This window comes from Rhinolophus ferrumequinum, chromosome 10 (assembly GCF_004115265.2).
Source record: "Rhinolophus ferrumequinum isolate MPI-CBG mRhiFer1 chromosome 10, mRhiFer1_v1.p, whole genome shotgun sequence".
NCBI classification, from domain to species: Eukaryota; Metazoa; Chordata; class Mammalia; order Chiroptera; family Rhinolophidae; genus Rhinolophus; species Rhinolophus ferrumequinum.
In genome coordinates this window covers 64982450-65008955 of record NC_046293.1, presented here as the reverse complement: position 1 = coordinate 65008955, position 26506 = coordinate 64982450, and the positions used below count along the sequence as shown (strand labels likewise).

The 26506-nt window shown below is 35.9% G+C and overlaps 1 protein-coding gene across 1 annotated transcript; it reads right to left on the bottom strand.

The window, feature by feature from the left end:
- Positions 1-686: 686 nt before the first annotated feature.
- Positions 687-21928, bottom strand: MDM2 (MDM2 proto-oncogene). The gene is made up of 11 exons (XM_033118035.1): positions 21644-21928; positions 20692-20776; positions 17887-17961; positions 14711-14844; positions 12398-12447; positions 9679-9746; positions 9454-9550; positions 8252-8412; positions 4642-4797; positions 3960-4037; positions 687-2222 (listed from the first exon to the last, which is right to left on the bottom strand). The coding sequence occupies exons 2-11, from the start codon at positions 20770-20772 to the stop codon at positions 1647-1649; spliced, it is 1476 nt and encodes a 491-aa protein (XP_032973926.1). The 5' UTR covers positions 20773-20776; positions 21644-21928; the 3' UTR covers positions 687-1646.
- Positions 21929-26506: the final 4578 nt, after the last annotated feature.

Below are 26506 nucleotides of genomic sequence, written 5' to 3'. Positions count from 1 at the left end.
AACTTTTCACGATACACTGCATAACTTGCAGTTACTGTCTACAGACCTACACTCATCAGTTATCTTTAGAACCCTATTAAAAATAAAAATGTAAACTAAAAGATGCCAACAGCTAACCCTTGCAGGCTCCTGTTTTAAAGGCAGTTTCCAGACTCAAGTCTCAATGCTTTGATTCATTCAATAAATTCTTATTGGTACCCATGTATGTATATCAGTCAAGAAGAGGTTCTTGGCCATATGGAATTTAGTTTCATAGATAACTCAGAGAAATTACAAGCAATTACAATAGTGCTTTTCATGCTGACTAGTGGCAGGGTGGTTAGCCCTGACTCCCTCCCTGCCCCAACTACATCCCTTCCGGACCAGTTAGTTCACTATCACTTGAGAAACCACTTAGCAAGGCTGCCATGTGGTAACACAAGTGAACAAGACAGAGAGAAAAGCGCTTCGTGGCCCTACTAAACTGTAACGTCATTCTCTCAGGTTGGCCTCACTCCTCCCAACTGCATCAAGTTGCCCACTGATACGTGTACTTCCAAAGTGAGCAGACAGGATCTTTCCAAAAACAGAAGCATATTCAGACTTGTACCTTTGATTACCGAAATGAGGTGATATTCAAATGTAATTTCTATTTTAACAACTCATTATTATGGAAAAATTTGTAAGATCCAATAATCACATTCTTGAAACAATGCTTAGTCATTTAATTTGTTTATTCATAAATCAATAAACTTATGTATACTAACCCAAAAATTTAGACAATCAAGACTACATTAATGCACAGTAAATGTTGCACATGTGAATGTTTTCTAAATAGTATAATTATTGTATATCCTAAATGTTTATAATCACATTTTTAATACTAACTCTGTTCAGAACGGATCAATTCTATTTCTATGCTTGAAGTATTATAAACCCCAAATTAATAAAGCTCTACTACATTAGAAGATCACTCTTTGTCTAAGGTACTGATTGCTTCAACCATTTTTACCTACTTACCTGTGTATTGGTAAGTCATATATATGTGTTTTTATGTACCATTAGTAACTGGCACACAAACTTCCTGTGCAAAATCAAGATGTTAATTTATACATTTGATATTTTAGAATCCTATGTTCTGACCCTATCATTCTTAAAAAAAAAAAAGTGATCTGTTATTTCTAGACAACTTAGAGAGAAGTTATGACATTTTCAGCTAGTTTAAAAATAAATAGCCCTTCTGTTTATTAAATTTCTCAATTAGTCTTTGTGAATTCCCTGGCTTCTAGTACTGGCCTTAAGTAAAGGCCAGCAACTAAACAATTACATTTAAATGTTCTATTGACAGTATTTTTTTTTTAAAAGATCCGACTGGGATCTTTTAAGAAAGTGGAAATTATTTAAAATATGAGTGGTGGGGGTCAAGGATGAGTTATATATCCATTCAAATTACATTCAAACCTAAATATAAAATATAAACAGAAGTGAAGTTTTCATTAAAGAAAATAAATATTAACTATTCCCTCTTACAAAGTAGGCAATATTACACTACAGAAAACAAATCTACATGTACTAAAGTTCTTTCTTGTTCTGATACATGTAAAAAAATAGAATTTCATGTCTAAATTTTTAGGGTTAGTTAGAAATATATAATTCTACTTTTCAGACTAGGAGAAATAAGTTAGCACAATCATTTGAATTGGCTGTCTACATACTGGGCAGGGCTTATTCCTTTTCTTTAGCTTCTTTGCACATGTAAAGCATGCCATAAGATGTCCTGTTTTGCCATGGACAATGCAGCCATTTTTAGGTCGACCCTGGCAAATCACACAAGGTTCAGTGGCATTAAGGGGAAAACTAGATTCCACACTTTCTTCTTTGTCTTGTGTCTCTTCCCTCTCAAGATCTTTGACATCTTCTTGGCTGCTATAAATGATGCTACTAGAAGTTGATGGCTGAGAGTAGTCCTCACTTTCTTGGGAATGGAAGGCTTGTGTGATTTTTTCATCATTTTCCTCAACACATGATTCTTGGGAATCATTCACTGTGTTTTTTTTACAATCAGGGACATCAAAGCCCTCTTCTACTTGTGTTGAGTTTTCTAGTTCAGTTTTCTCAGGCATTTCCCCTTTGTCTTTCCCTTTGTCTTCAGGAAGCCAATTCTCACGAAGGGCCCAACATCTGTTGCAATGTGGTGGAAGGGGAGGGTTCATTTCACTGCATGAAGTACACTTCCAATAGTCCTTCAATGAAATAAGACAGAGTTAGTTTCTGCAACCCTTTAGTAACTAGTCATATCAACACCAAGAACTTGAATGTCTAAGGTAAAATGTATCCAACAGCTCAATTTTCAGTATTTAACAATCTTTCCTCAAGTATGAGATTATTAAGTATTTCTTTTTTTAGCTAAACTCTGAAGAATACTAAAACAAACAAATGTATTCACCGTGACTTAAGTCTGCACCTATAAAGTCATCTGTTCGAGGGCACAGATACCGTTGGTTCATTTAGTTGAAGCACGTGCTACGGGATCGATCTTCTGCTCTGTAATGAAACCTGTTTCCACTCCACGCCCTTAGAGGCTCAACCGTGGATACTGTGCTGAGTCCCCCCATCAATCTAGACAAAACTACTGCTCCGTCTGCCATTGCCTCTCTTTCAAAGTGCTCTAAAATGAAGGCTCAGCTGAGTGTTCCTTAACTTCACCCACAAAGGCAATGCTAAAACATTCTTCTCAACAATCACTGCCAGCTCAACTCTGTCATCCTGTCACTATCCAAAATATGTATGCCTCTTTCTTGTCTATCCTTCCTGTGTTCTCATCTCTGTCAACCGCTCATTGCTTCTACCTTATCCTAACTTATTTCCCAAACCTTTTCACCATGCAAGTTGGGTAACAAACTCCCCGCACAACCCCAGCCACTTTAGTGAACATATCCTTATTTCCCTGCCAGAACTGAAGCATGGTTCTTGCCTGAGGATGCTGTAAAACCTGCCATAAGAGGTTCTTCGTATCTTGCCATGAATAATGTAACCATCTTTAAATTGCTTGACCAATGACATAAGACATTAGCAAGAAGGGTGCAGACTGTTCATTCTCCCACATTGGTTCTTTCAAGTTGTCAAAGTAGGTTTCTCCTAACTAATAAAACTAAAGACAGGTTCTTACAATATAGAAAAGGAGAGGGGGTACTTCAGAGTCCAAAAATTTGCAAGATCTATGTCTGAAACATTTCACTCAGTTTGACATCAAATGAGTCCACTAATTACTTGAATTATTTTCTAATACAGCAAAAAAAAAATTTTTGAAAAATTTTACAATTTCACCGTTTTTGCATTTGGATAATTACTAATTGTTTTCAACTCAGAAAAGAAAAATGAGATTTCCTATTCGAATATGATAAAAGGCAATATTAAGAACAAAAGTTAAAGCAATAATATTGTTTTGAAAAAACTTCCAATACCTCAGGAACTCAGTGAAGTATGAAATGTGGTTTTTGTTTTTTCGTGTTGGAATAGAGTGTTGGTTTTAGGTTTTTTAATTACAGTTGACATTCAATATTATTTTATATTAGTAGTATGGAATATTTAAATCCTGATTTCTTTATTGGCGAATCCTATCACATTTTAATACAAATCAGTATGAAAATGTTTATATTCAAAAAGTGGCAAAATGTTGGTAACTATTAAAGCTCAGTGATAAGTACATTGGAGATACATTATTCTGTATGCTGTACATACTTGAAATTTTCCATAATAAAGTTCTTTAAAAGTTCAAATTCCAGCACAAAAAAACTAAAATGTAGCAACAGATCCCAACACAACAAATAAAAGAAAGAAAATGCTTTAAATCATTAACATTTTAAAGATTTTAACTTTATTACAAATTATCTCATGTCAGGAAGTAGACCAGACATATTTTCCAAATCTTGACTGCAATGTTATTTTTTGATTCCTTAAAAAAGTAAATGTTCACTTACAGCTAAGGAAATTTCAGGATCATCTTCAAATGAATCTGTATCACTCTCCCCGGCCTGATACACAGTAACTTGATACACCTAATAAAATAAATCCATTATCATCAATTTGTCACCTTGCTTCTTCAACCTGAAAGGTTTCTTAGCAGTAAGTCCTACACAAATAGCATCTACTACTATGTATGAGGAATTGAGACAGGTCAAATGGAATAGGTGTAAAGGGGAAGAAATGGAGATCAGTGAAATCCTCACCCACTGGGGTAAAAAGTCAGTGGAATGTTTAAAATGAGTAAAGCAAAAACTATAAAATAAGCACTTTTATTTTATAAATATGAAGGTATTAAATGAAGCAGCTAGAAATGTAAGCAACAGATCTAGACGTACTATGTGACTTTAACTGCATGCATGCTTTACTTTTATAAAAAGCAAATATTAAAAGAGAACTGAATATTTTTTAAATGAGCAGACTACTATAAGAATGCTCATTAAGGCCTTCTTCTCGGCATTGTATTTATAAAAATATAAATCAGACAACAAAGAACTACAAAGCCTCAAGTCCACAAAACAATATTCTAGTATGAATATTTCAAGTGAAATCTGAATACGTTATTTCAATCTCATCAGTTAAAATGGAAAATGTTAAAAAAAAAAAACTTTATAGAGTATAATTAGATAAAAAAACTACCTCATCATCTTCATCCGAGAGTTCCTGTCCTTCTTCACTAAGGTTATAATCCTCTGAATTGAAAGACTCAACTTCAAATTCTACACTGAATCGATCTGAAACTGAATCCTGATCCAACCAATCAGCTGAATGTTCACTTACACCAGCATCAAGATCCTAAAATCAGAAAGAAAAAAATAAGTGTGACAATGTATATTATTTGTTGGCCTCTGTTAATAGCTTCCTAAGTCATCCCTGTGTCCCTAATTTCTCCTCAGATCTCTCCTGCACGCTGACACTGGATTAAGGTTCTGGGTCATTACTGCACTAATCTTATTTTCCCTGTTCAGAACCCATTACATTAAGGAAAAAGGCCAAATCCTCTTTGGCATTCAAAGTACATGTAGTATGACTATATTAACTTATACAGCTTATCTCCAACTACACACTCTCCTCCCCCATAAATATGAACTATCAGCCAGACCTAGACTGTTTCTTAAACCAAACTTGGCACTTCAACTGCCACACTCCCTTTCTAAATGGAATAACTCGACAGTTTTTAAATCCTGCTCATCCTTTTTTGCCAAAGCTTCTGTCAATACCATAACCAATACCGTAAGAGAGCTCTCTGAACTTTTATTATCTTTACTACTTAGAATATTATTGATTATACACTTCCACACATAACTTACGCAAAACATAATTTTGCACACATTTCTTATCTGAGTTATATACACTTAAGAATTAAGACCATGTCGTAATCATCTTTATATCTTTAATTGTTAGAATGCTAGTAGCTATAACATATAATTATGATATTTATGTTTTATAATGAATTTTGAGTAATTTCTTTGGAAGAGTTTTCAGACATCTTTTTTATTATTATTTTTAAAATTCCTTATCTGCTCATGTGATTCTTCATTTTAGGTCTCTAATTAATGGTACAAATACCTAGTAAGACCTTCAGTCTCATAATATTTGCTGTCAATAGCTAAGGATAGGAACATATACAAAGCAGAAGGCTAGAACTAGAAAAAATATGTAAGTCTGGGAGTCAGGATACATACATTCTTATTCTAGATTTGCCACTAAGTAGCTATTTAACGTTGGATATATTTAACCTAGAAAGGCCACAGCTATTTCACCTATGAAAGGAGTTCGAATTAAATGATCTCTAAGATACTTCCATCATTTATAAAAACAAGAACAAAGTATAACCACTGAAGTCAAAATGCTATTTTTCCACAGTGATGTTAAGCAAGTAGTAGTAAAGCAACATAGATCAAGTTGCAGTTCTGACTCCTAACAAGGGCTCTATTAACAATCAGGTTAAAATCACAAGTCAAGCCAGAATACAATAACATCTTTAATAAAGTAACTTAACTGGATACTTCAATTAACTAGTCTTTGGTGCACTAAGTTTAGAATAAGGGGGTAAATCGCAAGAAAAATGAAGTCTTAGAACACATGCTCTATGGCAGGCGTCAACAACTATGGCCCACCACCCATCTATTTTTATAAAGAACTACACAGCAAGAACCATTTGTTTTCCTGTTCTCTATGGCTGCTTTTGCTTTACAGCAACAGAGCTGAGTAGCTGCAATTGACCATATGGCCTGCAAAGCCCAAAAGAGATACTATCCCACCTTTTACAGAAAGTTTGCCCACCCCAGTGCTAGGGTACTGTGAAGAAAGGAATATTAAAAGTTCTTTTTAAAAGTTCTAGCTAATGTTCAAAAAAGAATGATCCAGAAACTTTTAAATACTGTATATTTAAAAAGCATCCGACATGCTTGATCTGGAAAGATCTTAAATTTTGAAGTTAGAAGTCCCTGGTTTGTCTGAATTCCAATTGTGACAGTTATTAGTTATGGGACCTTAAGTTATTTGAAGTCCTCAAGTCTTAGTTTTCCCATCTATAAATAAGAGTTTGAGGCTATCGAGATGATAACTGCCTGGTATAGTCTAGAATATAGCCTTAGTTTCCCAATTTATTAAACCTAAAAGAAAGAAAAGATGGGAGGCAACTGCACTTTCCTTTAACTCCCTCTAACTGGTAAATGACAACTATAACATTCTTATATGAAGTAAGCTAAAATGAAGAAAAAAAAGTTGGCCCTACCAAAAGCTTTCCCAACTAGGGACTTAGCTTGAAAAACAAAAGATTTTTAATAGAGAGGAATTTTTGGCGAGTGTAGGATAGGAATAACCAAAAAAAAAAGGGCGGGAGGGAATATCCTCTACATTGCTTTGATAACAAGGTAGTGTCCCAGATGGAAAGCAAGAACAAGGACTTTAAATATCATTTAGCTAGAATTTTGAAACAACTTTAACAAAGACTAAGTTTAATGGGGCACTGTAAGGAATATAATAATCCAAACATGAAGTTCGTGTACATGTCAAGATTTCTTTTATTGGATTCAACTTTCAGATCACATATATTTGCTTTCAAGAACCCATATTTATTTTCATAGCATTTATTAAATGTTTTAATTATTTGTTTAATTGCTGATGATCTACCTCCCCATGAGGGCAGAGACCATATCTACCTTGAGTACCACTGTATCTCCAACGCCAAATGGAACCTGGCATAGAAAAGACACTTCCATACCTACTGAATAAACAACTTGCTCTCCCATGCCATCTAGTGGCCTAGACAAGTAACAGCTCTATTAAATACTAACTTTAGAGAGCAACATCAGTTATCTATAATATCACTGCTTTGAAGAGAAAAACCTAAAGATAATACACGTAACAAGAATACATACAAAGCAAGAATAAAGTTACTATCACAAGTGGTTCAGCCCCTTACATCTTCTACAGAACTATAAAATGATCACTCATATCCAGAATAATGACCATGTGGCATTGCCATTATAACAAATATTCCACTTTTAGTAACATTTTAAAGACAAATGTTAATGACAAAAAAATATATATTTCATTTGTCAAACACTCTTGTTAGCAAAAACTTCTTTACAAAACTTCTTTCAGTGATTTTATTCCTGGCTAATACTTTGGAATTAAAAACTACTGGTAATCTGTCATCCATGCATTTCATAGCTTGGTAAATAGACCTTCCTTACGGTCTATTTACTACATACTACTGTGTAGACTACATATGGCAAATGTGAAGCTCAGACTATGCCAATTTACTTGCTGACAGCTGTGTAAAAGTGACATTTCTATTCTAAATATTCAAGACAAATTTGCCTTAGAATCCTAAGACATCTATCTAACTAAATCAAATTTTCATTTTTGTTCCATTTTTCTTTTTTAAGAACCTCTGAATTCTCAGACTACGCTATACTCCAGTTTATCTGAATTTTCTATTGGTGCCGTGACCCACAAAGGTTCTCCAATTGTGTAGGGTGACATTAATAACTATTAATATTGGTACTGATTTTAGCAATACAAATCCAGTGCAATTCCACTACCTTCTACACTTCTCCCCAAACCTGAGGTTAGCGTGGGGTAGATCTATATAGGCTTATTTCAAAGAATAATTTACCACTGTATATAGCAGCAAATGCATATGATACATGCGCTTTCTACGCGAGTGCGTGTTAGAACTGCCAGAAGTAAGACTTTAAAAATGAGAGTATTGTTTTATTGAAAACGAGAAGATTACCGCATTTGAGGGAGTCCCTGCTGATTCACTGCTACCGCTCCTTTCACAACGTATCTCCCTTATCACACACACAGCGACGCTTTCATCAAAGGCAAAGGAAATACTATCAGACTTGTGGCGCTTTCTTTGTCGGTCACCAGGTAACTCATCTGAATTTTCTTCTGGATATGTAAGGAAAAACAAGTTAATTAAATTTCTACAATTGCTATATGTAATTTATTTAGAAATCGAGCTGTTTGAGTACCTATTTGTACTTAAAATTTAGTTCCAACAAAATTAAACAGAAAAATAGTGCTATTTCAAAAGTCAACACTCTTTCATTGGATCTGTCCAACAGCTATAGGAGAACACTGTATTTTTAAAAGCTTTTTAAGCTTATTTCAGAACTTTCTCTCCATTAAGTCACAATTAATCTAATCCATCCACAGCTTGTATTAATCAAACAAACTAGGATATTTCTGTCAAAATGAAACTTTAAGACGGTAAGGTTTTTTTCCTGAAAAGAACCAAAAATGTTTAATATACTTAGAAGACATACTTGGAATTCACTTTGGCATGAGTTACAAATATAACTTGATTTCCCCTCCCCCCAAAAAACTAACCATTTGTTCCAGTCTCACGTATTTAGTAAGCCATCCTCTGCCCTTACTGCCCTCTGCCCTCATGTACAAGATTCCAGTCTGACTTTATCTATTCTGTTTCACTGATCTTCTTTCACCTGAATCATAGTTTTAGTTATGATACTGATGTCTGATCAGGCAATAGCTGCTCCCTCCACCTCCACTATCTTTTCTCTGCAAAAATGCTCAGCTATTTTATCGTCTTCATTTCTAAGATGCTATTTAGTTTGTTTTCGAACTTACTGGTATGTTTTACCACTTATTAGAAGCAATAATTAAATATTTTCACTGTTATGGTGAGTAAAATAGTTTCATCCTTCTCCTCTATTACCTTGACTAGAGAAATGACTCACTATAAAACCCTGGGGCACAGTAAACTGTGCCTGCTGTAGTCAACCAGAAAAGTATTACTAAGAAAGCAATTTTCAAACCAAATAATCAAGTAAAAACGAGAATGAAACTCATTCATTCATTCATCTAACTCAGCAAAGCACAGTCATTTCATTAAGCTTAAACGTACTTTCATTAGAGAATGAACACTAAGAAGCTGTTTAAAAATGACAATTAAATATTCATATATACCTGTCTCACTAATTGTTCTCCTTCTAGATGAGGTAGACGGTCTAGAAACTGAATGTGAAGATGAAGGTTTCTCTTCCTGTAGCTCTTGCACAGGGTCCTAAACATTCAAGAGAAAAAAAGACCCACCAACTTAACTTGTAACACCAAGAAACTAAAAATTTTGTTTTAAATAACCTTCAAATTTTCAAGAAACATCATATTAGAATGAGTTAATTTCAAGATTACCTTTTGATCACTCCCACCTTCAAGGTGATACCTTCTTTCACTCACAGATGTGCCTGAATCTGATGGTTCTGACAGAAAACAAACAAACAAAAAAAATCACAAACTAGGAGAGAAACGATTACTCCATAGGTATCAGGACAAACTCCTTACACAATTTAACTTTTCAATAAATATGTGTCTCCCAGCTGCCATCCTTGTGCTAGATTCTGGAGATGTAAATAATTCAGTGTGAATACAGAAGATACATAAGAGAAATTATAAAGTGCAATAAACACAATAAAACAAGTATAAATCAGAGGTGAAGCAGACCAATGATTATTTGGTAGGGACAGAGCTGAGGAACAAGAAACCAGGAAAGGCTTCACAGTAGATGTAGAAGTAGGACTAGGAAACGTCATTCCAGCCTGAGGGAACACCGTATTAAAACACAACATCCAGAACCGGATTACCAATGCGTGGTGCAGGGAACTCCGGCAGTATACTGGATCCTGCCAGAACGTAAGCAGGATCAGAAACAACCCTGTATGTCTTACTAAGCAGCACAAGGATGTCCACAAGCAGCGCTCCTGCCGTCAATCCTACATCTCTACCCTCTTCCCAGCTGATACTTCAGAATCTTCCCTAAGGCACTGCTGAAGCCACGTCCCATAAAAAGGTTTAATCCAAGAGATAAAACTGACTTGCTAGTGCACAGCAAGTATTTTATCCAGAGAGCAATAAGAAATCCCTCCCGAAATGGTCATTTTAAGCACAGGAGTGATGAATCACTCTTGCAAAATAGAAGGAAAAGAGAGCAGAGGCAAGAAAACCAGTATTAAACAGTAACTGGAATAATACAAATAAAAAAGTATTAAAGCCTAAACTAAGGCATGGAAAAAAAGATCAATTCCAGAGAAATTAGAAAGGTAAAAAACACGGTATGTGATATACAAGGCAAGGGAGAAAGGAGTCAAGGATTCCAAGATTCTACCTTGGGTAGAAAAATAGGTAGTACCATTCACCAAGACAGAAAATGTAGAAAAGGAACATATTTGGATGGGAAGATGATGAACTAAAGTAGATGAAACTCATTCAGGTAGGTGAGTTTAGTTTGTAGTTGGATTTGTAGACCCGAAGCTCAAAAGTCAGTTTCAGACACGGGATATATACAATTACCAAGATCATTTTTAAAAGCCCTTTACTATTCCCTAGGAGACATTTTCATCTTAATAGTGAAGTCAGGCCTGAGCATTAACATTTTGAAATTATACATGCATACATTATCATAATACTTTGTTTCTTCTTTATATTATGGGCAAGGTATTACACTGATTTTAAGTTATACCTATAAATAGGTTATATTTTGTTTTGGTATAATAAAGTAGATTATTACAAAAGCAGATATAACAAAAGCACTACGTGTGACAAGGTTTAGAACACTGATATGAGTTCTGAAGTTTATGCTATTAAACTGAAACCTGAGACAAATTCAGAATGAGAACAGAAGTAATCTACAAGTTACCATCTCAGTAATAGAATTTTCCTAGTAATCTATCAAGGTTTATTTAAATGAATGAACAAATACGTCAGAAATAATACTTAAGAAAACTGAAAATACTGCAGTTATTTTATTTGCCTTCATTTGATTTTATAAAGAGCTTTGTAAAACAATAAAATGTCAAGTCACCAGACTAATAATTACTTCTATTCTAGGATAAGATGGTGATGCCCTTTTCTGGGCCTTAAATCCTAACTTTGAAAGAATAACTATTCAATTCAACACATTTACTAAACACATTAATAAAACACTGTACTGTGCAATGAAGAATGTAAACTTGAATAAACAGAAAAGAGAAATATAAACAAGTGTAACACAGCAATATATATAACAATAAAATCTAAATACAGAATAGCGGGAGCACAATGGAGTGGTGAGTTCATTCTGGGAAGTAAACTTCTGAGAACAGTTCTTGTCTTTTGAGGATGGGCTTTAAGAAACCTGTGGGAGGTTGAAGCCAGCTCCGAGTGGTACCCGAAAGCAGACTGCACATCTCTTCCCAACTTTGTATGTTTATAGCCTGAAAATGGCCCTGATGGGAGTATTCATAGCATGGAAATCAGCAACAACTACAAATCAGGACTTTTCCCCTGGAGAGTGGGTTGTTAAATCAGCATATGACTGCATATGTGTAACTTTCTGAAATAAGAACCCAGTGCTTTGAGATTATCAAAGGGATACGTGACCCCAAAATTAAGCAGTTAAGAACAAGTCTAAAGGTAGAAAAGTAAAATGCCACTTACCTAAACAAACTGGTAAACAAAGCTTTTTCTATAAAAATCAAACAAAAAAATACCCATCCTTTCAAATGGTCTGACCTATGTATATATATTACTTCCCAAAGATCTTCAATACATGTTTCAAGGTTTAATCACATCTCTACCAAGCAGGAGCTTCTGAAATGATCTACCTTTCAAAACAAATTCTAACTTTAATATCCCCCCTTAAACGGAGGTAATAGGATATTTAACCTTATATATCATAAATCTGCATTAGAACCTTAGTATGTTGTTTTAGTTTATACATGTTTCTTCCTGTTAAATTTATCATACTCTTTTATAATTAAACATATAATTAAAGCAACTTTTAAAGAGAATCACCATTTTAAAATGACTGCACATATACAAAATGTCTTTAAAATATTTTTATGGCACATGTTTATGGTATTCAAAATTAACTTACCCTGCTGATTGACTATTACTAAGTTCCTGTAGATCATTGTATATATTTTCCTTGTAGGGAGAAAAAAATAAGAAATGTACATTTTAAAATAAAAATGTATTAAACTGGATTTAATCAGACTTTTAAATGCACTATTAGCTTGAACTACTGCACACAAACCAAATTTTAAATCACTGCATTCAAATTACATACCACGCTTCTAGACCCTAAAAAGTGCCATATTTAGATACAATGATCACATACAACTACTTTTAATAATCACTAAGGTCTATTCTAGCTGAAAGAGCTCACACTTCCATTTCCTGAAATGTGCCTTGTTTATAGACTTTATCAAAGGACCCCAGAGAATGGGTGTGAACAAATGCAGGAGGCAGTTTAATATATGTACTTATTTTCATTAAGAAATTTTCTAGCTGTGTGCTTAGAAGTAGACTACCTAAAAAAGTAGCATTATAGAAAACCCACTATATAGGAACTTGATTATAATTTTGACTTTCACCAATCTTAGGCCAATTATTTAATGGATTTTCTTTCTTAATCTTAAAGTTTATTAAAGATAATGCAGTCTTGGGGTGGCTGGTTGGTTCAGTTGGTTAGAGCGCGGTGCTCATAATACCAATGTCGCCGGTTCTATTTCCACATGAGCCAGTGAGCTGCGCCCTCCACAACTAGATTGAAAACAACAACTTGACGTGGAGCTGATGGGTCCTGGAAAAACACACCGTTCACTAATATTCTCCAATTAAAAAAAAGACAAAAAAAGATAATGCAGTCTTCATTCTTTTCATAAATACATACTGAGAACCTACTACATACCATTGTTCTAGATACTGGGGAAAAGAATAATTAGAACCAAATCTCCGCTCTCATGGAACTTAAATTCTAATAGGAAGACAATTCACTTATTCCTCTATTCATTGACATGACAGTATGCTGTGGTGTTGTTTTTTTTAACTAATGATTTTAGAGAATGTTGACTCGTCTCAATATATCATTTCTAATTTTCCAGGTTAAGGTGGAAGTACCAAACCCAACTATTTCTTTTCACCCTAGGGATTGACGACACAGCTCCTTAAACTCATAAAAATCAATATTCCTATTCATATTCTTTTTCCAAGTCAGTAATTTCCCCAGTGTTTAACCTCTCAACATTAGAATTCAAGTCAAAGGTAATTTTAACATTATGCTTTCAATATCAGAAACTATATCCCCAAACATTATCGAAGATTCAATATTCAAATGGTACAAAATCACCAATATAGGTATTTCTTAAACTTATAGAATTAAAGCTTACATCTCAAGGTCAAGTGTAAAATGATAAATATTAAACAGAAGTGGTTTTGTCAATAGAAAGATGTTATATAATGTTAAATTAAGAAAAACAAAATTTATTATGTTCACAACTAGGTTAAAACACGCATCTACACCTAACATAAAACTGACGGGTAAAGATTCCTTTCAATGACAAACTATAGTCATTTATTTCCTATTCTTCTTAGCTTTGTCTTTTCTTAATGTTCAATAATAAATTTATATTATGTTTATAATAATGAAGGTATTTTAATTATCCCATTTAATTACCATCTTTTTAGCTATATTATTGAGCATTAAATACCAGCAGAATCTAGTTAATTGTTTCATGTGAAAAGTATTCATCCCATTTATTAAGATACACATGCTAAGGCTCCATATAAACTGTGCTAAACCTTAAAACAAGACAAAGAATTCTAAATGTAAGGTAAGAATGACTGAAAAAACAGTCTTCAGTTCCCAGTAGAATAATTCTAGAAATGTTATCCGGGTTAAATCAATCGATTAAGTACCATAATGGTATACAACAAAAAAAAATGATTTCCAAAGTAACTAACCAAAGCTCAAATTTAAGGTAGAATAAAGATTTTTGGAAGTGATTACAACAATACTTTTTTAATATGCAGTAACTAACAGCTAATATTTGAATACTTTTCTACATACCAAACACTATGCCTTTTACACAATGTCTTTTCATAACCTCCACATAAGGTATTTATATTATCTTTATTTTTACAAACAAGGGAAACTGAGGTTTAGAGAGGGTTAAGTAAACTTACCTAGTCACACAGCTAGTAAATGACTGAGCTGGGTCCGAAACCCAGGTTTTAAGATTCCAAAACTCAGGTCGCAAACAATATGCTACATTGCTAAGAAATTAAATTTCAGTATCTTTTATATATGTTATAACAACTTTTCTCTTACAAAAGGGAGTGAGGGTGGAGGTAAACTGAAATGTTTATCCACCTGGCTTTTTACAATGGACTAAACTGAAGAATTTACCTGTGTTCTTTTACAGAGAAGCTTGGCACTCCAAACAAATCCCCTAGAAGATCATTTGAACAATACACAATATGCTGTTGCTTCTCATCATATAATCGTTTATTCATAATATACTGGCCAAGATAAAATATAACCTGAAACAAAAATATGATTTCTGAGCATTAATGAACATTAAAGGTTAGTTTCAAATACATTCAATATCATCTTATTTATTTGAAGAGGCTTAAACAACGGCAACCATTCACAACTATTTAGAATAACAATCCTTCTGTACTATTAAAAAAAGCTGCTTTTAAATCTTTCCCTTTTAATCTGATGGAAGCAGACACTTCTTTTCTAACTAAAATAAATCTTAAATTTTTTTTTTTTTCAGACCTTAACTTTACCCAGATATCTAGGTATTACCGTGTTTCCCCGAAAATAAGACCTAGCAAGACCATCAGCTCTAATGCGTCTTTTGTAGCAAAAATTAATTTAAGACCTGGTCTTATATTATATGAGACCTGGCATTATATTAAATTATACGCAGTATTACATTATATTATATTATACCCGGTCTTATATTAAGACCGGGTCTTATATTAATTTTTGCTCCAAAAGACACATTAGAGCTCATGGTCCAGCTAGATGTTATTTTTGAAGGGAAAAGGTAGCAAAATGCAAGTCCACTGATAGCAATAAAAAGTTGCAGAATCAGGGTGACCAGTTAGCTTAGTTGGTTAGAGCGTGGTGCTCTTAACAACAAGATTGCAGATTTGAACCCCATATGGGCTACTGTGAGCTGCACCGTCCACAACTAGATTGAAATAACTACTTGACTTGGAGCTGATGGGTCCTGGAAAAACACACTTTAAAAAAAAAAAAAGTTGCAGAATCAAAAACATCAACTGAAATAAAGCAGTGACCTAGAGTCATTTAGTAAATAGTCTCAGCACCATGCATGTCAATTAACTAATTACTTCTACAGTTTAGGAGAATTCAGTGAATGAAATAAGCTCTCAAAGGTATCAATATAATCTAGGCAATAAAATCAAAATAGTAACCCTGAATCATGCATATACAGATAAATTATATTCTGCATGCTCCATTAATAAGCAGGCAATACATTTTAAGACATTCAATACAAACCTACTAGCCACCTAAATATGTATGCGTTCTACACTTTACAATGTACTTTTACAAGTATTGTCTCATTCTTCTGATATTTCATAGAACTGTTATCACCATATTAGAAATAAGAAAATTGACCCAGTCTTCCGACTCCTGGTCCAATGTTCTTTCTACTATCTTTCTACTAGCTTTCATCACTGTCTCGTTTGCCCCAGAACAAAGAGCCTACAACTGTAAACTGTCAGACAACATATACAGTACTGTTATATGGTTTAGCGTAAGCATTCTAAGTCTTTATGATGGCCTGATCAATTGTCTTATTTTTATCGACTACTAAATCCCTTCTGGCTTCCTTATTTAATGGTAATAAGGTTAACAGCCCTGAAAACATCATTTGATACTTCTCTGCAAGCGCTGTCTATAGACTTAACTGGCTAAGCAAGGTTCAGACTTAAATACTTCCTATGTATTGGATAGGACTATGGATTGGAGAGACGGTTAACAGTGGGAAAGGAGGAAGAGAATCTAGACTCCTTCTACCAAACATCCCAAAAGGAAGTTTTATAAAAGTGTGGCTAAAAAAGAAAAGGGTCTGGACTCTCTTCCTGCCCCGCCATCCTGATGTAGGTAAGGTACTTTTTTAGTGTTGTAAGCAATCTAAGCCCTATAAACTAAGTGGGAGAGATGGGGAGGAGGCACATTTCATACACACTGAAATTCTGCCTACGATGACCCAATCCATCACTGAAAATCATGCTTCTGTGCACAAATTTAAAGCTAGACAACATTGAAATGTATCCACTAAACAGAACATGTCATGAATCATCTCACCTCTATCACAGAAACAGTGTATTGTACTCATGTATCTCTAGTGTAGAAGTTCTTAACCTGGAATCCATGGATGCCCAAGAAGTCCTTGGACAGAATTCAGGGGGTCCATTAATTTTGAAGGGAACTAAAGTTTTGCCACCTCAAAAACTGTCTTTTGGGATACTGATTTTAAATTGATTATTAAGAAATAAGACTCGGAAAGAGAACCTTTGACAGACACCCCTGTTTCCTGCTTAAGAGATTCAGAGGGAAAATCTTGCATCAGGAAGGGAATCTTGGCATAATCACCTCAACATTAGCTAGGAAGACTCCAAGCAGGAGCCTGTTGACTAGATTCCCCTGTCCACTGTTTCTGGGTTGCCTAGCAAAAACTTACTCGCCATGTATGTTCTGCTCTTCCTCAACTACCTGTCGATTGCCTACTTCCTTTGAAATCTCAGACCCCTATCCCCTTTTCTTTGTCCAAAATGACATATACACCCAATTTTTCTTCACTTCTTTGGAATTGTCATGCTTATGTGAATTCCTCATGTGTACATAAAAATTAAAAATTTTATTTTCTCCGGCTTATCTGCTGTCTGTTAATTTGATTATTAGCCTAGCTAGAAGAACTCAGAAGGTGAGAGGAAAAGTATTATTTTTCTTTAGTCCCCACGATTTGGATGGAAAAGAAATCCTTATTTTCACTAAGTTTTAACTGAAATTTAGCTTTTCTTTCAATTACTAATATAGGCAACAAACCTATATTAAAGTATTAGCAATACCTGTGATTTTTGTCACCAATAAAAATCACAAGTGTTTTCATACTATGCTTGCTTGATATAAACATTTCAAAATATCAATTATATTCTTCACGACTTCAAAATTATGTTTATTAGATCTGCTGCAAAAATCTATAAACTTATTACTTTGATAACTGTATTTTAATATAGTATTTCCTTTCTAATTCTATGTTTTTTATTTTATGCATTTAAAAATATGATTCTGAAAAGGAATTAGCAGTCTGACAAGACTACCATTCTGCCTAGCGGGTTCACCTACAGAACTTCCCTTTGTCTCAGTTCCTGAGAAATGAAATTCAAATGTAACTAGACTTTTCAGCTTCAAATTATAGTCTAAAATGTCACAATACTTATTGTTTCTTACTGAAAATCCCTCTATATGGCCAATTTCTCCCCATGGATATATAAATTAGTAAGACATTAGTTACCTTGCTAACTCTTAGTTCAGCTTACCTCTTTCATAGTATACGTGTCTTTTTGTGCACCAACAGATTTTAATAACTTCAAAAGCAATGGCTTTGGTCTAACCTATAAGGAACAAAGAATTGCTATTATACTTCCAAAATTAGTACAGAACTCTAAGTCCCACAGCAAACACGTCCATAAAGAATTTCAGTAAGGTAGCAGATAATACATTTAACAATTTCACAAGGTTAGACTTCAAAAAGTAAGTCAAAATGTTTTCACTAAATGTAAGACTATATAAACTGAATACCATAGACTATCTAGGGAGTTCAGAGGAAAAAATGCTGGGACTTAATTATGCAAATAGCCATGGACTCCTCAAGTATCATCAATTGTCATTATGTTTAAAAAGGTGCCCATGCCAAAGCAGTGAAAATTATTCTTTTTCTTCCAGCTGTTTCTGTCATCTGCTTACTACCTTACAAACTCAACCATAAATGGAATACTCCATTGAGCTTTCTGTAAACTAAATTACAAAATCCAAGAAAAAAGAATAAATCTTTAGTGTGAGGCCTTTTACCAATCTCTTCCTTCTCCAGAATAGGCTCCTGAAAAATGGAGAATTTAAATAACCCAAGCTTACAAAGATAAGAGATTTGAGACTGCAACTCATGTCCCTCAACTATAAGACACCATTTTTTTCCTATTATATCACACTACCTTAGTTTGTCTCCATTTCAATTACCTACTTGACAAACATTTATTGAGCTTCTACCATGTTAGGTATTGCGCAAAAAAAAAAAAAAAAAAAGACAAAACATATGACCTGTACTCAAGGAGACAGCCAACTAGACCAAGGAACAATTTTTTCTATAAAAAGCCAGACAGTAAATATTTTAAGTTTTGCCTGCCAGATGGTCTGACTCAGAAGAATAGATTATATGTAAACTGCATTTCAATAAAGCCTTATTTATAAAAATAGGCAGCAGGACAAATTTAGCCCACAGGCTGTAGTTTGCCTGATCCTGATCTAGAAGCTCTGCAAATGATACAGAAAAAATTACAAGTGGCAAGGGGGCAGGGATATAATGTGCTTATGCTTTCTATCTGTTGCTGTATCAAAATCTTCAAAATTCAAATATCCTTACAGCTTGCCACCTCCACACAGACTGGTACCTCTGCACCTCTCTTTAATACACTCCTGTCCTTTGTCTAACTTTGAAATCTGACAACATCCCAGTTTGGGATCTAAATCTCAAAACTAGATTTAGGAAAATTGCCCACTTCTAGCTAATGAACAGAATATTACTTAATAACTGGAAAACTTAAAATACACAATAAATGTCCTATTGAACGATTAATTGTTCTGATCACACATTTTTTGTGCTTACATATATACTTTACTTACAGAATATTTAAAGAATGATTCTCTCAGAAAATAAAATATTACCTTTTTTCTCCTGAAATTTTATATATACTATATTCCTAAAACAACTCAAAGTAAAAATCTCCAATGAAAGCCATGGTTTTTCATTAAGACATGCGTTAATAAGAAAACTACTATAGAAGACAATACCATTCTTAATCTTACATTTAATAACAAAAAAATAAATTCCAGATAAAGATCTAGATGTAAAAATAAGAAATACTAGAAGAAAATACAGGAATTTATTTGCTTAATCTTGGGATGAGAGTTCATTCAAAGCATGATATGAAATTCAAAAGCCAATAAAAGTCAACAAATTTGACTTCATAAAACATTCTCAACAGGAAAAAGACAACATAAAGTTAAAGGCAACTTGTAAATGATAAGTTAAATATACTCAAAACAGAGAATTACTACAAATTATTAAGAAAAATACAATAAACCTAAAGGAAAATTGGACAGTTAAGACCAGGCAAATCCCAGAATAAACAAATGATTACTGACAAGATGCCAACCTCACCAAAGATTAGGCAAATACAAATTTAAACAATGATGCAATACCTTTTACCAAAAAAAGGCAAAATAATAATAAAGATTGATAATATTCAGTGTTGACAGAGGTGAAAATTGTTACAATCTTTTGGTAAGCTAGCAAGTTATCAGTAGCAATCAAATATGTGTATAATTTAGGACACATTAGAACTTCTGTCAAATCTTCCCTACAGAAATAGTCATATAACACTTGTGTTCGGATACATGTACAAAGTAGCACTATGCGTTATACTCAAAAACTAAAGGCAATTAAAGCTATCAGTAAAGGCCTAAATTTTTTAAATGATATACTGCTGTGAAATACTATGCAGCCATTAGAATTCTGCAGATTTTATTTATTGATATGGATGCTATCAGCAGAACACCTCTAGTTTAATCCTGTATTAGAAGAACAGGAAGGTAACAGATTAAAACTCACATGTGCATATATGTCAGGGTAGGTACACGAACGATGTAAGACATAGTCAAAAAAGATTTGAATTTCCAGTTTTCACTTTCTACATTTCTGTGATGCCTGAAGTCTTTACAACAAGCACAAATTCCTTTTGTGACATTTAGAAACCAGTTGAAAAGTTAAATACTAACAAGTCAAAACAGAAAAAAATATCACATAATAAACTTTAGCACCCATGCTTAAGAGTATAAGGGAACTCATTTTTAAATTTAGTGTGGTAAAGAGCTAAGAAAATAAACACTGATTCTTACAGTTACCTTTGACTTCACATAGTTATTTTATGCCTCAGTGGCAGAATTTAAGCTATGTACATACAATTTTACCTAAAGAGCCATGCTAGAATTGGGAGCGTCTACAGAATTTAGTCCATCACCTAATGAAGTAAATTATTAAAAGCTAGACTTGAGACAAAAATACCAACCAGGGTCTCTTGTTCCGACGCTGGAATCTGTGAGGTGCTTACAGCATCATCAGCAGACACAGACATGTTGGTATTGCACATTCGCCTAGAGTGGGGAAAAAATAAGACACGAAAACAAGTTAAAACAATGAAACATCTGTGAAAAAGACAATCACATAGAAAGGAAATAATACCTTTAAATAATGCCTTTATTAAAACTAAAGCCATTAGCAAGTGGGTCCTTACCTGGGTCACTATCGATTGAGCGCTGTGTGCCTGTAACCACAGTGAGTACAGCTGGGAAAAGGCATGGTTTAAATAGCCGCAGCTGGAGACAAGTCAGGGCTTAGCTCCTTTTACTGCAGAGTCGGAACGTGTCCGAACTTGACCAGCTCAAGAGGAAAAGCTGAGTCAACCTGCCCACAGAACCAGCCCGATCTCGCCCAGACGGGACACCCAGTTCAGACTGGCTACAGAACAGGCACCTGTCATTATTCCAACCCCCATCTTGGAGTAGGCCCGGGGCTCCGCAGCGGCCTCTGCCCACATGACCTTTACCTAGAGATGCAGCGCCCTCTGCCCACATGACCCTTACCCAAAGAACCCGGCCCGAAGCCCCGCCCTCCGCCCGGGCAGCAACAAGCTCACCTCCTTCCAACAAAACCCGCCCAAACGCATGTGCTCTGCACCCCCCAGCCCATCGCAAAATGCACAAAGGCTGCGGGTCGGGAAGAGGCTAGAAACGACAGCGAGCTAGGAGACCCGAGTCGCAGAGCAAACCCTGAACTGCCCACGCGCGCTTCCCGGCCCGACCTGCTCCTCGCCAAGCGGGGTTTCCCAGGCCAGGATTGGACTCGGGGGGAGGGGTCCCCAGCTCTCCAGTTCCTTTCACGGGCGCGCGGGAGCCCGACACCATGGGCCTGGGCAACTATTCCACTCACAGGGCCCAGGCCAATGAGGCGATCGAACTTACTAGGTCCGGAGAAAGAGGCTCCTGGCGGCGGAAGCGGCAGGACCTCGCTCAGAGGGCTTAGGGCTGCCCGTCAGGCAGCCCTTGTTCCATTTCTCTATACACACAGGCCCGCACATGCCCCAACAGGAGCAGAGCGGGCCAGGCGGCAGCCAACTCACGACCCCTACCGCCCAAGGGGAGCGCGCCGGAAGCCGCAGTCCATCCGGGTGTTTGCGCGCGCGCGCGCGCAATCGCGTGCGCGTCCAGGACCGACACCTCCGCTAACTGGGGCAGGGGGCTGGGCCCGGCGACTGTGCGAAGAGCCGGTCTGGGGCCCCTGCGGCCCCGTCAAGGCCTGGGCAGGTGAAGGGAGGGATGGTGCTTGGCGTGTGTGACTGGCCACCCGTGCCGACGGGGCATGTCGCCGCTTCGTTTGGCGCGGGGTGCTTAGAACTTCTTTGTTGGTTGTGCTCTTTTTTTGTATTTCTTGTGTTTAGACGCTACCGTGGTGGAAACTGCGGGCAAATGGGTATCTAAGTGCCGCTACCAAGAAAAGAAACCGAAATTAACAGCTGTGCGGTATATTAAGCCCTTACCGCCAGCAGCTGGAGTTGTATACAAATGAGTTATTTCAAGACGGGTTTTTCTTTATGATTAAAAATACAACAATATAGGCTTGTACACGGATGTATACAAGTGTTCCAGTTGGAGAAATAAAAGATGGGAGTTATATGTCATGCGGGGTGTCATATGGGGGTCTCAGCTCCCGCTCCCCGCATAAGAACACAGGATGTGGTGAGGCCAAAAAGGAACACCCAGGGAGCCATAGATGGGGGAGTCATACCACTCCATTCTCACCAGCAGCTCAGTTGGAGAAAAGAAGCAAGAGCCACACGATCAGCAATCAATCCCCCTTGCTAGCTGCAATCCGCAGTCTGCTTCTCTGCCAACCAACCGACAACAAACTCACGTAGCCAGGGCAGTTATATCAGTGGCCAATGGCTAACTGGTTACAGCTGATGGCCAGCTAGTCACCGCTGATGGCCATCTACTACTCAAGCCAACACCTTTCCACATGAGGTCGAGAGCTTGGAACCTGCTCTCTGGGACTCTGTCCCCAGAGTATGAATGTTTGCCTTTATGTATATAATATATGCATTCATTCCCATTAAAAATATGTATGTATTAGGCACTCAATACTGAAAGACACGTACTTGTCCCTTTTTGGTATATGGACGTGGCCATCTCAAAAATGAACAAGGACATAAGAATTGAGTCGTTACCCAGAAAGCACTGTCATTCGCTATGAACAGCCTCTTTGGCCACGAAAGCATTAATTAATTCCTTGTGAGCAAGGAAGTTTTTATAAAGTTACCAGTATATATTACCCTTTTCCAATGCCCTAGACTACTAGAAAGGAATATTCCTTAAACATAGTGGTCACTCAATTGATTTAATTAACATTATTCAGGGATTCCCTTTGGCTTAAAAAAAGACCTGTAACAAAATAAATGAATAAACAAAACAGAAACTTAACAGCTACACAGAACAAATTGGTGGTCGCCAGATGGGAGGGGGTGTTGGGGGACTGGGTGAAAAAGGTGAAGGGATTAAGAAATACAAATTGGCAGTTATAAAACTACTCACAGGGATGTAAAGTACAGCATAGGGAATATAGTCAGTAATATCGTAATAACTATGTTGTGTCAAATGGGTTACTAGACTTATCAGGGAGATCATAAGTTATATAAATGTCTAACCAAAATGTTGCAAACCTGAAACTAATATAATATTGTATATCCACTGTAACTGAAATTTTTTAAAGTTTTTTTTTAATTTACTAAAAAATTAAAAACTCATCTTTATCATAACAAATATAGTGAAGTTTCTGGTTGTGAAAGTATGTGTTTGACACAGGATAAAAGAAATTCGTAAGAGATGAAAAAAAACATAAAAATGTAAAATACAAAATGGCATTTGTTAATGCCAAGTAAAGGAACAGGTTGTGGTGTAAAAGTTCAAAGACGAGATTGCTCCGTGAATACACATGCAGTTCACAAAGGCTTCAGAGAAGATCAGACATATTTTATGCCTTGAAGGATGCCTTGAAGACTTAAAACAGAGGAGAATATTCCAGGTACAAGAAAAATATTATCAAAAAATTCCAGAAGTGAAAATGTGAAAAGCTGTTTGAGAAACAATAAAATCAGTTTGACTTACATAAAAGCCAAGACAAAAAGTTTTAAGAATTTGGAGGCTCCTTAAAATTTGAAACAAGGGAATTGGGGGCTTTGGACAGGGTGGGCAGTAGACAGATTAGGAGGATATAAACAGGTGAATTGCTTCAAGCTATATTTTTAACAGGATCACCATGAGCAGATTCAAGCTCTGAACAGTCGGGCCAGGCCCCTCTGGACCAAATTTCCCCCTTCTCATTTGCCCAGTGTTTTGAAAAATTCTGTTGACATAATTAGTAGAGCAGAAACAAAGGACAAAACTGATAGGACTAGTCCTTCTCTAAGGGGACCAGAAAAGAAGGACAGACATGAAGGAAGAAGTGATAGTACTTAGTGTTGGGGAGAGAGATGGGTGAGACAAGGTTCTATCTTTCAAGAAATTGGTATTGACAAGGAGAAAATTTTGAGATGTCCTAAATTACAGAAGGCCAGAGGATGGAAGGAAAAGAAAAAAGGGGTTAATTAGTTAACAACTGCAGGGCAAAACCAACAAAAAACTGCTCACACTCCTTAGTGTATGTTGCAATTATTAAATTAATTTCTAGGTGGCTTTTTCTGAGATTATCTACAAAGAGAGAATAGCCAGGCAACATAGAATGCCATTAGCCTCCACTTCTTGTTTATGTGTGAATCTTACAGACTCTGCTATGGACTCTGCTGCACCTATCCCAGAACTAACCCTGCTTCACATTCCCCCATGTCCTTTGTTTATAGCTAATATAAATTCTTTCGGAAGGGTTTACATCTTTCTCCCCGCCATCCACCACCAACTTGATGTGTAAAAATGCTTGCAAAACTCCAGGATGACACACATATTGTCTTTTCTACCTATCCATGCTGCTGGTAGTTTAGACTCCATTCCCCAAGACTAGTCTTACTTTTTTGTTTTTTCTAGCATGAACTTAAAAAGGCCTTTTTTTTTTTTTCTTCTAGCAATGGCCTCGCTTTTAAAAACTCTTTCAGGGGCAGCCAGTAAAAGTAAGCTCAGTTGGTTAGAACACGATGCTCATAACACCAGGGTTGCAGGTTCGATCCCCGCATGGGCCAGTGTGAGCTCTGCCCTCCACAACTAGATTGAAACAACTACTTAACTTGGAACTGATGGGTCCAGAAAAAACACACTTAAAATCAATACAAGTTTAAAAATAAATAAAAAGACTTTCAACAGTGAAAGTTAAAAAAATTTTTAACGGTATTGAAAATTTACCCTATGTACCAAGCACTACCCTAGGCCCCAAGAGGTGAACAAGTTAGTCATTCTCTCTGCTGTCTTAAAACTTAGCAAGATGACTGAATTTGCACTCAAAAAGAATGATGATGCTGCTGACAGAAAGCCTGGAAGACATGAAAAGTTGGGTTGTGGCTAAGTTTTGGATGATGCACGGCAGAAGGAAAAGTTCAGTGCTAGAAAATGTGGCACTGGAGGTCAGGCTGGAGAGAGCTTTTGAGATGATGATTGGCTCAACACTGGAGAACTGATGAGTTCTTCAAAGGCAAGTAGAGACTGGACTGGAAATAAGGCTGCAGGGTGAGAAACAGTAACAAATGAGAGGAATGACCAGAAGGTCAACCAACACAGGACCATCTAATGGTGTCTCAGAACCTAGAGGAGTCAAGTAATGACACTGAATATTGCTGGAAGAAAAAAAGAGAGAAAGAGAGAAGGAAAGAGAGAGAGAGAGAGAGAGAGAGAGAGAGAGAGAGAGAGAGAGAGAGAAGAAAGAAAAATACACTGGATCTACTCACTCTAAAAACAGTTCTTTGGGTGGCTGGCCGGTTAGCTCAGTTGGTTAGAGCGTGGTACTAATAACACCAAGGTTGCTGGTTCGATCCCCACATAGGCCATGGTGAGCAGCGCCATCCTTAAAATATAAATAAATGAACAAACAAACAAACAAACAAATATAAAAAAATAAAAACAGTTCTTGAATATGACTTTAAGAAAAAGATGGACGTGAGCTACCATTGTTTCCTTGCATTCCACAGTTATCCCATGTCACTCTGCTCTTGTGCTTACTCAAGGCTTTTCTGAGGCAAATTTCTGCTTAGTGTGTAGCAGTATTTTTCTTGACACCCTCCTTTGTTTCAAGAGATGGAGATACCTTTGAGCATCTTTATATTCTTTGGGACCTAGAAACAAACACATCCACAATAGAATTTTATCCTTGTCCAAGGGCCATGTTATATTTATTAATAACAACTAACTAATCTTTAAGGAATGGTTTTAAAAAATGAGATTTATCTCAGAAACAGTGTTTAGAATGTTTAGAATGCTGAAAGTTTCACAATATTTATGAGACTGTCTAAAATTATAAAAGTAGTCCAAATTCCAAACGTCTAGAGATGAATAGTGTTATTTAAAAAGCAAAATCCCAGCAAATGGTGAATACAAACACAGGCTTTTTGTTTCTATTTTGAGAATCAATCAACTTTTTGTTTATTTTAACAAGTTTAAAATATGCAGAAGCATTCAGAACAATTCACATTCAATGTAACCACTGCCCAGAATTCACATTTGTCATTTCTGCTTCAGATATATTTTTAAAATGGAACATTTTTTTAAAGTTGATAAATAAGATATATATGAAAAGATGCTCAACATTCCTGATTATCAGGGAAATGCAAATTAAAACCACAATGATATATC

What these genes read in the sequence shown, in the direction of transcription:
- MDM2 (XM_033118035.1), bottom strand. Translation starts at nt 20,772, where the DNA reads ATGTGCAATACCAACATGTCTGTGTCTGCTGATGATGCTGTAAGCACC. An exon ending in AGTAATAGTCAATCAGCAGG is followed by an intron (nt 9,747 to 12,397) that starts GTAAGTTAATTT and finishes GTTTTCTGTCAG; the next exon opens with AACCATCAGATTCAGGCACA. An exon ending in GAGAACAATTAGTGAGACAG is followed by an intron (nt 8,413 to 9,453) that starts GTATATATGAAT and finishes TTACATATCCAG; the next exon opens with AAGAAAATTCAGATGAGTTA.